Source organism: Lingula anatina, chromosome 3 (genome assembly GCF_051362555.1).
Source record: "Lingula anatina isolate TDL-2025a chromosome 3, LinAna3.0, whole genome shotgun sequence".
Taxonomy (NCBI): domain Eukaryota; kingdom Metazoa; phylum Brachiopoda; class Lingulata; order Lingulida; family Lingulidae; genus Lingula; species Lingula anatina.
Window position 1 is genome coordinate 4,905,402 of NC_141769.1, and position 10,512 is coordinate 4,915,913.

General features: G+C 35.9%; 1 protein-coding gene across 2 annotated transcripts; it reads left to right on the forward strand.

Moving 5' to 3' along the window:
- The first annotated feature begins 79 nt into the window (after positions 1-79).
- LOC106180758 (outer dense fiber protein 2) lies at positions 80-10,479 on the forward strand. 2 transcript variants are annotated; one of them, XM_087007767.1, is made up of 19 exons: positions 80-245; positions 753-876; positions 1,056-1,214; positions 1,510-1,686; positions 1,962-2,149; positions 2,576-2,705; positions 3,086-3,292; positions 3,689-3,760; positions 4,213-4,329; positions 4,598-4,713; positions 4,962-5,141; positions 5,580-5,715; positions 6,218-6,328; positions 6,941-6,967; positions 8,052-8,156; positions 8,372-8,631; positions 8,838-8,919; positions 9,187-9,393; positions 9,707-10,479. In XM_087007767.1, exons 2-19 carry the CDS (start codon positions 754-756, stop codon positions 9,881-9,883), a joined length of 2,574 nt encoding a protein of 857 aa, XP_086863893.1. In that variant the 5' UTR covers positions 80-245; position 753; the 3' UTR covers positions 9,884-10,479. The 2 variants fall into 2 exon arrangements, with proteins under 2 accessions (XP_086863893.1, XP_013420317.2); XM_013564863.2 differs by lacking the exon at positions 6,941-6,967.
- Positions 10,480-10,512: the final 33 nt, after the last annotated feature.

Sequence of the window (10,512 nt, forward strand, 5' to 3'; positions counted from 1 at the left end):
CAACCAATAAAAAAGATAATCTTTGAACATTTTTAAGAAAATTCCCCAGAGACTTAATTATGACGTCAAAATCTTTTGGCCAATCAGAAGCGTGTAAACCGCGTCCATTTGAACATCATAATACGACCTCTTTACACGGAAAACGGGGCTACTTGCTCTCAGTAGTGCTTTTAAGTCGCAAGCTATTCATAACAGCTTAATATAATACTTGGATAGAAAGATTACAATAATCAGTTCATCTTCAGGTAAGAATTAGGTTCTTATTTGATTAAATATCACAGACAGCTAGAAAAGAAATGTCTCTCAACGATCCCAGCCCAGGTATTTACATTATTTACCTGTAGTGTATTAACCACGGCTACCGGCAGCAGCGTAGATCTAAGCAAAATAATGTAGATGATAATTGATATAACTGATGGTTACAGAAATTACCAACCACTAAAATTATATATGCTATGAATATCTTCTGGTTGTATTATTTTGTCAATTTTATGGGGCGAGTGAAGCAAAGTGATTTTATATTGATTTCTCCCATTTACTTGCAAATCTTTATGAACCACAGTCTTCTACAAGATATTAATGATTTGTGCATCTGTCACTTACATTCAATATTGCTGTCTACTGCCTTGATTAGACTGAGAAGTGATGTAACCTGCCAAATGTTTATAAAACAGAAACCTACACTCAAAGTATGTACTAGTTTTTATTTATTGTAATAGTACAAATATAAGATTATATTATTTTTCTTGTAGGATGACAATAGAAAGAGATGGACTGCATACAACATCACCTGTGCATGTCCATGTGGAAGATGAGACACCTGTTCATGTACATGTGAAAAAACCAAAGAAAAGTGCATCTGCCCGAGCTGTAGATGTGTGTATATTATTCTCATATTATACCAGTATTATATTCTGAGAGTGTCATACATATCAGGATCTTTACATTTTTAAAGATTAATTTTTAATTTTAAGAGAACTGTATTTTGGCTTAGCATCCTGATTGTCTGTTATTCATTTTCATACATTTACAATTTGTCTTATTGAATTTTTTAGGAGAGGCTAGCAGAAAGCAGATCAAAAACGTTTAGCTCAGGAAATCTAAGGCATGGCACTGCCTCCTCAAGAGCAAGAAGTAAAAGTCCATTGATGGGACCATGGGTTCCTCCTCCTGGTAGAACTTCAAGGTCCAGCCTCAAGTCATTAGCATGGCAGGTAAAAATTCAGTGGGATTCCAAATAGTATTTTAAAAAATATTTCCATAGTCCCCAAACTGCTTTAAATTTTCATTTGGCCTGTCAACTTGATTAATTGTAGTCAAGGGTTACAATCTTATATTTTGTCATTCCCCTAAATTTCACGAAACACATAATTTAATTATGATGATACATTTCATTACATTTGTTAGGAATTCCCTTTTTTTCTCTAAATCCAAAACTCATAGACAGAATAAAAGCACCTTTATAACAAAATCCAAATCAGCTAGTCACTTATTTTTTATGAATTCTAGGGTCCTTCTCATCGACTTGAAATCACCACACCCAGGGGAGACGATGATGTTGTCCACGGCACGATGCGTATGAGTGACCTTGACACTGATGAGGAGGAGAGGGTCCACGCTAACATGAGGGGATATGAGAAGAAAATAGACAGTCTTATGACTGAAGTTGGAACACTGCAAAATGAGGTCGGTTAATGTTAATCCTTATGACACTTAAACTAAGTAAGTGATTTATTTCATGTAAACAATTGCATCCTAAAGTTATACATTACTTTCTGATGCATGTGTAAAGTCACTTACTTGTATTTGAAAAAAAATTTTAATTGTGAGAATTATTCCAGAATGAATTAATTCTCAATAAGTCATTGGTTACTAATAGCTGAAGTCATAAAAATTTTCTGAACTCATATATGTCATACAATTACTATTAAGACCAATAAATTTTTTTTTTTAATTTATAGGTGGAGCTTCAGAAAACTCTCCGTGATATGGAAAAGAAAGATGACTTGCTGGAGACCTCCCGTAGAGTTATGGCTGACCAGGAAACAGAACTGAGGGGTTACAAGAGAGAACTTAATGCCTCAGAGACAGAAAACAGAATCCTTAAAAAGAGCATGGACAGGCTTAAGGAGGAAGTGGACTTCAACAAGTAAATACTTATGATTGTCATGCTGAACTTACTTTAAATCGGATACATTTTATCTGAAGATGCCCTAAGCAATTCCTATCCAAAAATGTTATTTATTTGATGATAATGCTTAATAAGTAAATTTACAATTATGCAAACTGTACAAAATTGTAAGGAGAGTTCATAAACTTGTGTATATTGTCTTAGAATGCTCAGATGTAGAACAAGGTAAGTGATGAGTTTAATTCACAGATGTGAGCAATTGCATAAGGAGTTACACATCACTTTTTATGCAGGAGTAAATGCAACAAAAAAATATGAGAATTATTTTAGATTTTATTACTCAGTAAGTTACAGAATTACACACTTTCAGTGAGTTACATATAAGTACCAAGTACATTTGGCACAGAGTTGTCCACCTAAAGCTCACAATCTGCATGTTTGTAGGTCAGAGCGGGAAGTGCTGAACACGGAGAAGGACATGTTAATGAAGAAACTAGTGGAGGTAGAGATGGATGGTCAGGCAGCCGCCAAACAGATGTCCGAACTGAGGGACATGGTCAGGAGACTGAGAGAGGTGGGGAGCTGTTTTGAAATTCAAACGGTTTGAGTAGCTTAAAAATATTGTCGCTTACATATGTATTTGAGTTTTCTGTCTGTCTTAATTTCTTTTGCTGATTTCCCTCTGTTATTCTTTTGATTTTTATTTTAAACGTACACTTGGTATTATTGCATAAAACTTTTCATGGGGAGGATCTTTTTTTCAGTGGAATAATTCTGTCAAATGAGGAATCCTTTTAAATGATGTTGTATACAATTTACTTGTGCCACAGTTTGTTTTTAATCCTATTAAATTGGTATCTGTTCTCGTGTTTTGTTACATGGATCTCTAAATCAACAATAACTGTAAAAACACTTTGTAATGTCAAATAATTTTCATGTCTTTAACTTTTAAAGGAAAAGAGAATTTCCTCATCTGATAGTGCTGCCTTAGCAAAGCAGAAAGAACAGCTGATGGAAAAACTGACAGATTTTGAATCCACCAATAGAACTCTACGTAGGCTCCTGAGAGAGAAACACAAGGATGAGTCAGAAAACATGAGGGTGGCAGAGCAGAGGGATATCCTGCTTAAAAAACTGGGGGAGTCTGATGCTATCAACCAGGTACTTGATCTTGAGAATAGGAAACAATGTGGTAATACCTTTGATGCTTAGATCATTCGAGTGTGTGTGTGTGTGTGTGTGTGTGTGTGTGTGTGTGTGTGTGTGTGTGTGTGTGTGTGTGTGTGTGTGTGTGTGTGTGTGTGTGTGTGTGTGTGTGTGTGTGTGTGTGTGTGTGTGTGTGTGTGTGTGTGTGTGTACAAATGCATGTGTATGCACACAAACACATGCAGTCAATTCTTTCTTAATAAAAAGGTAAATTTGAATCATCTCTTACAGCAGATGAGTCTGTTTTTGTGTCTTACTGCTTTTGTAGCACTGATATATTAAGAGATATTGGTGAACAAATCTTTAGCAAAAGCTTATGAAATTTAAATGATACATTCTCTTGTCTTCCAGCAATTGCGTGTAGATCTGCTGGAGAAGGACAGACAGATAGGTGTGATAAGGGGACAGCTGGACAACCAGAAGGTCGGTGTAGAAAAACTTTTGGTCAAATTAAAATGAAGAATATGCAACAACATGACACATGAGTGATCCTCTGTGTACTGATGAGGCTAGGAAGTTATTTTATTTTTTGTTTTATAATGGAAATGAAGTGATGATTGTGATTATTTAAACTTTTTGCTGGCAGACTGCAGTGACCTTTGAAAGATAATAAAAGATGAGAAAGCTTTGCTGTCAGTTGTAAATGTCAGTGTGTTCACATGAGGTATGTCTTTGTTTATAAAATGTTTAACAACCCCTGCAGTCTCTTCCCCTGAAGAAGGTGTCTTGTTCACCACTGAAATAATGGAGTATATATAACATTGATCCCAGTTGTAGCTTGAAAAAGGATTATTGAACCTTTGAGTGCATAACACAACTGATAAAAATCTTCAAATTTTTTATACTGTCATTCTCATTCTCTCTTTCTTTTATAGGAGGAAAATCTGGCTATCTCAGGGATGCAGTCCTCCCTGGAACAGACTAGGGCACACCTGCAGAAGCAACTGAGAGTGAAGGAGTCAGACTGCAATAGAATGGCAGTGCAAATCAGGGTATGGATTACTTTAGAACTGAGATATACAAGGCATACACTGCAGTGAATAGTGTGGTATTTACCAGTACATAGCATATATATGGTGCAAGATTACTGGCAGATATATCTTATTAACTTTTTGTCGATTGATTAAAAGTATGAGTTACAGTTGTTTAACAGGATTCTCTAAGTTTTAGGTTAATCATAATGACCAATTATAAGATGATAGTTGTTATGACAGGGAGATATATGATGGGTGTGATGTCATATGATTCAGTATATTACAGGGTCTGGAGAGTCAGCTGGCACAGGAGAAGATTGAAGTAGATCACCTGCAGGAGTTACTGCAGACAGCCAAGGAGAAGGCAGAGAGAGATAAAGAGGCACTCAAAAAGGCAACCAGGTATGACAGATTAATATTCATTCAGACTGAAAATATTTTATTACTTTTTTCTTTGCAGGGATGAATAAATGCATTATTTGGTATTCTTTTCTGTAATAAGTAAAGAGAAATATTGAGAATGTTGTCACTGGAATTCAGATTATTTTCCAGTCTTGACTTCAGTATACTTAGATGCTTCTTATTCTTGTGAATAAAGCCCAAGATTTTGTCATTGTTATTATGGGTCTCCTGTTTTATAATCATTACAGAGTTCAGAAGCAGAGGGCAGCTAGGAGTGAGGACACAGTCCAGCAGATCAACTCCCAGTTACTGGAGAAGGAGGCTCAGGCCGCAGACCTAGAGGCACAGCTAGAGAACATCAGGTCCAGGGTGGAGAAACTGTCAAAGGAAAAGTCCCAAGTGATGGGAGAAAACTCGGCACTGAAAACGTGAGTGTTAGGGATGCTGGAGACACTGTGGTCTCTGCTGTGTGGTGTGGAAAATGAATCGGGGAGAGAAGAGAGGAACGTGTGAAACCTGAAGGATCATTATGGTCATCCTTCTGTTTGAATGAAAAAGTGTATGGTAGAGGGAAAATATTGAGCTTTTGCTTACTGTTATTCGTGAGGGATGGAAGTAAAAGACGCCAGGGATTTAAGAAGATTTATGTGATATTATACATGAGTGGGAAGCGTGGATGTCACTTCTGATTAGTGGTGTATAGGAGTCATACTACAATAGATTTTGAGAACAAAAGACCCAGGCATGTTTTTAACACTCATCAGTGGTTGAAATGATGTATATGTGAGATACACCATGTCTAGTTCTTTTGCTCTCAACATAATCCATGGTTTTAAGTTTTTAAAAAGTGCTACTTTTTCTTGTAGGAGAATCTCTGAGTTGGAGTCCCAGATAGAACAAATGGAGGAGAACCAGAGGGTCCAGATGGACTCGGCCACTGCCCAGCTCCACACCAAGACCAGTGAGGTGTCCTCTCTGAAACTGGACAATGAGAGACTCAGGGTGAGAGACAGTGTAACATTGCCTTAACATTACCTACCTACTTGATTTTTAAAAAATATTGCAAATTACACTTAGAAATAGGTGCTTATTACTTTTTTTATTATTGAAGTGATTGTTCTCTTTTGGTAACTTTAATTGGATATTTTAGGATATTATTTATAATTTTTAAAGGCTTTGTGTAGTTTTGGATTTTGAAACCCTGGTAGTGTAATTATTCCTTTTGCCTGAACTGAGATAAAGTTGGTTGATTGCGGTGGTTGAATTATTACATTAATAACAGTTGGATGAGGTTCAGGTGAGTGAGGAAAATTGTGATATGACATTTTTTTGTGTGTGTGTTTGTCTCTAGGTTTGAATGTGGAGCATGCTTTTTTTTTAATTGACTTCACATCATTTATTTTACCACTTTTACACAATTTTGTATGGTGCTCACTCATTTAAATTCTTACCACTTTTTGCAGTTTATTCATTTGTTTCATTATTTTTTTTCACGCATGTTTAGGCTAATATGTGCACAATTGAAAGCAAGCTGTCCCAGACTGAGGAGGAGGTGGCAGCATTACGGACTAACATTAAGCAATATGAAGTAATGACAGAAGACTACAGGGCTCAGGTAAGTTGAGATCCTGCTTGAAAGTAAATTACCCGTATTGGTCTTGAAACAAAAACTTTGGTTTTGGCGAGAGACCATTGGGTGTTACCTGAATTAGACAACTGCAATTAATCTTTAATCTAGTAAAAGAGTTAAGATGGCTGTTTGTTGAGCAGCAGGAAACATTGGACAAAACTAGTATAAAACATTTCTACCTTTTGAAATCTCCTCTGTAGTAAGTGCTTTTATGATTTTTATGAAACTTTAAGTAAATAAGTAAATAGCACAAAAAAAAAATGATTTCACAAAGCTAGCTGCATGGATGTGTGTGTTCAGGTGCTTAGCATCTTGCACTTCAGTGGTGATTTGGAAATATGTTTACACTGTTTCTCTCTCATTACTGATAAACTATCCTTCTGTCATGAATGATTTTATCTGATTGCACTTTTGGAAATAATTGCATAAAATATGCTGCTTTTATTTTATATAACTTAACATTACCAATACATTAATAATATATGAGCAAGTTAACAAGTATGAATAACCTTTGTATAAAACTTTTATTGTTTGAGTATTTAAAATGTATGTCTAGTTGCATGTATTGATGAATAAGAGAATGTCATCTTTCCACAGACCAGTGCCCCTGTGTCATCACTGAAGGTATATGCACACAGTGTGCCTGGAGTTTGCCCGTAGTTTATGCATGTTAGTTCATTGTCAATTAAGTCAGTATAACACATTTTGGACTACTTTACGGTGGCATTTCACACAATGGGTCAAACAGTGGGTTGATTGCAGGATTTTTTTTTTTTTTTACTTTTTGAGACTCTAATTTTTACGTACTTTGCTTGCACAGGCATGTCATTTGGTGTTTATCTGTGAAAATACACAAAATAGAAAATAAAAGAATGAATTATATTTGTACAAGTTATTGGTCATTCAAAATCAATTGTACATTCAGAAATTCTCCACTGACATGCCTGTCTGGTAGGTTATGGTGCTTGATTGAAGTTCTAGGCCTTTAAGATGCCAGATTGAATTTTAATGGTGTCACAGATTTCATTTCTTGTAGTCATTTTAAGGATATCGACATTACACCCACAAACTGCTATGCTTAAAGTTTTGAGGTTCTTTGGTTGTTCCCACAGGATGTGTTACAGTACAATACTCAAGTTTTTACCTTTGTTTTGCATTTATTAGATCTCTTGATTTTTACACTGTTAGTAGAAGGTTTTGGGAAGAGGGTGCATGATGTTCCTTGAACACTAAGATTTCAGATGTAAAAAAAACTGTAATATGTGCCAGTTTTCTAAAATTAGGGATTGTAAGAGACTGATATTGTATTAACTGTGAATAATTTCATGTGTTTATCACCAAGCTGGCTTTTCATTTATAGTTTTCATGAATGCAAGTGTGTAACAAATTCAAAGTGATTAAATCAAGATGGTCTTCCTGAATATTGCTTTAAATTACATTGAATGCCAAAGGTGATATAGTATTTTCATGGGTTTGTAAGTTGTGAGTGAAGTGGAGCATTGAGACTATTGGATGACATGCTTAACACTGAATTGTAATACTTTAAAAAATTTTGATGGCTTATAAGGCTTCCAACTGGTTGAATGATATAGCCAGATGTGTGAGACCACAGTTTATTGCAGTGTGTTGTTATGCTTTCATATTGTAAAACATTTTCATTTTATTGGTCAGTTAATTTTAAACAAATCTGTGGTGTTGTTAATATTAGGCCAACAAGTCCCAACGAGAGAAAGATGAAATGAGCTTCAGACTTGATGAACAGGAGAAGGAAACCAGACGTGTACAGAAGGGAGGGGAGATGGAACTAGAAAGGGTAGGTAGAATATGAATATGTCTTCTTACAACTTAAAGCTTTTGGATTGTACTGGAGAAGATCTTTGCTATTATAGAAGATACTATGTTACTTTTTTTGTGAAGAGGGATGATCCTCAATTATTTATGGAAGTCAACCAAGCATTTGAGAATACCTGTCAGACAGTTCCTGAAAAAGATTGCAAGAAAAATTGAAATTTTTTTCATGTGTTTTAGGTGAAGATGCGCCTCCAGCAAAGGCTAGAGGAGCTGGAGCCTCTCCCTGAGCTGCTGAAGACCACTGAACTTAAACTGCAGGATGCCCAGGAAAGACTGCTGGTGTATGAGAGGAAAAACACGGATAATACGAAACTTATAGCAGAGCTGACAGTGAAGGTGGAGCACCAGACTGAGCATGTGGAAAGTTTTAAGGACAGACTCCATGCAGCAGAGGATGACAACAGAGCTCTCAGGGGGAAAGTGGACACTCTTGAAAGGTACAGTTTTATTATTACTTTTAATTAAAAAAAAAGTTGTTGAAATACATGTATGAATTGTTCTTTCATTTAGATAGTTGACTTTGTTTACTGTCTGATGGTGGTTTTCCACCCATTAAGCTGGGGGATGCTAAGTTGGCTGATTACTAAGGATATGAAATTATAACTAAGTGCTGACATTTAAGGTTGAACGCATTTGTTTTCAGGCGGTTGCAGGATGCGGATGATCATAGTAGAGAACTTGCGAGCACAGTGGCCAAGAGAGATGAGTCTATACATCAGGCCAACGTAAGTCATGAGCTAAGACCATTATGACCTCTTATTTTGTTATTGCTCTCCAATGTTTTTTAAAGTTTAGATTGTTATTTTTATAAGTGAGTATTATAGTCTGATGTTCTGTCTGTAAGGATAGAAAAATGGCTGTGCCATTTTAAGTTTTGAGAGCTGGGATTGTTTTTAGTGTTAAAACATGCGATTAGCAGCACAAGATTAGAATGGGCAATGGAAGACAAAGCAATGTGTTTCAGAATTTAAATCCAGAAATTTTTTTTAAAGCAAAAACTTGAAGAAAAGATCCGTGAAAATGGAAGCCTAACTCGTCAGTTGGAGACAGCTCTCACAGACAGCAGGAGGCAGATGGAGCAGGCGAGAGAAAAGGCCACAACTAAAGAGAGAAACATGCAGTCCAGGCTTCTGGAATTGGAGTCCCAGCTGAGCCAGGCCAGGGCAGAAATAGCTAAGTTAAAGAGGGAGAAAGATGAGGTATGGGACAATGCAGTGTTGATTATTACTACATTATACTCCTGAGATAATATGAATATGATTATTTCAATATACCGTATAGCTTATCTGCCTTTCGTGTTTATTTACTAAGCATAGCATTTTGAAAATGAAGAACCTTATGGTAAATCCAGACCAATTTATTGAATCAGAAATTTTGGTTGTGCTGTTTACTCAAGGTGTTAATCATATTTGTTAGACTAAGCATAGTGAATATTAGTGTTCAGCATGGTCAAATGTGAGAACTGCATCGTACATAATCTTTGTATTACCTAATAATATGACATCTTTCCAGATGGAGAGGAAGTTTAACTCCAGATTATATGACCTCAAGGACAGGCTGGAGCAGTCCCACAGTACAAACAGAAGTATGCAGAATTACGTCCAGTTCCTTAAAAACTCCTACGCCAACGTGTTTGGTGACACTACAGTGGGCGCAGGGGAATCTCCAATGAGGTCAACGTTACATTGAGGACAGCTGTTGGATAGAAAACAGCACTTCCATATTAATAAAATCCTTCAGTCACCTTTCATTTCATGCCATTTAATATCATGTGTTCAAGTGCTTCAAAACCTTGGATGTTGTTGCTAAGGATGTGTAGCTGAAGTACGCAGCACAGTCGAGTGCCATTTGGAGTAGACGACTTCAATTTTATGTACACTAACCTATAAAAATAGACAACTGATTTTTCTTTTTTGTTAAGAAGCATGTCATATGATTTCATTTGTACAACCTTTTTTCTAATGAATATTATTTCTAAATCATTTCTTTTCATTTCCTGTGATCACAATAATTCTTTATCATTTCAATGACCTTATCATTCAAGCATATGAATATGAATTCTTATAATTCTTCTCAGAAGGGGGGGTGGGACTAAGTTTTTAAGAACTTTATTATTATCTGTACAATAGCCATCATGTTTGATGTTGTAAGGAGGGAGCAGCAACTCATTTCTGTCATATTTTGTCATGTTTGACTAAATTAAAGTTTCAGATAATTTAGAACCTATTTGGTGCTGTTAAAGAAAAGCATTAAAATAGATTTTTCTAATAAAACTTGAACCGCAAGATGAAATGTTATTGTTTATGTACACCATTTCT

Bases quoted from the DNA above. Each gene is read 5' to 3' on its own strand.
- LOC106180758 (XM_087007767.1), top strand. From the start codon at position 754: ATGACAATAGAAAGAGATGGACTGCATACAACATCACCTGTGCATGTC. The intron at 5,142-5,579 runs GTGAGTGTTAGG...TTTTTCTTGTAG, and splicing joins GAAAACTCGGCACTGAAAAC to GAGAATCTCTGAGTTGGAGT. The intron at 9,394-9,706 runs GTATGGGACAAT...ACATCTTTCCAG, and splicing joins TAAAGAGGGAGAAAGATGAG to ATGGAGAGGAAGTTTAACTC.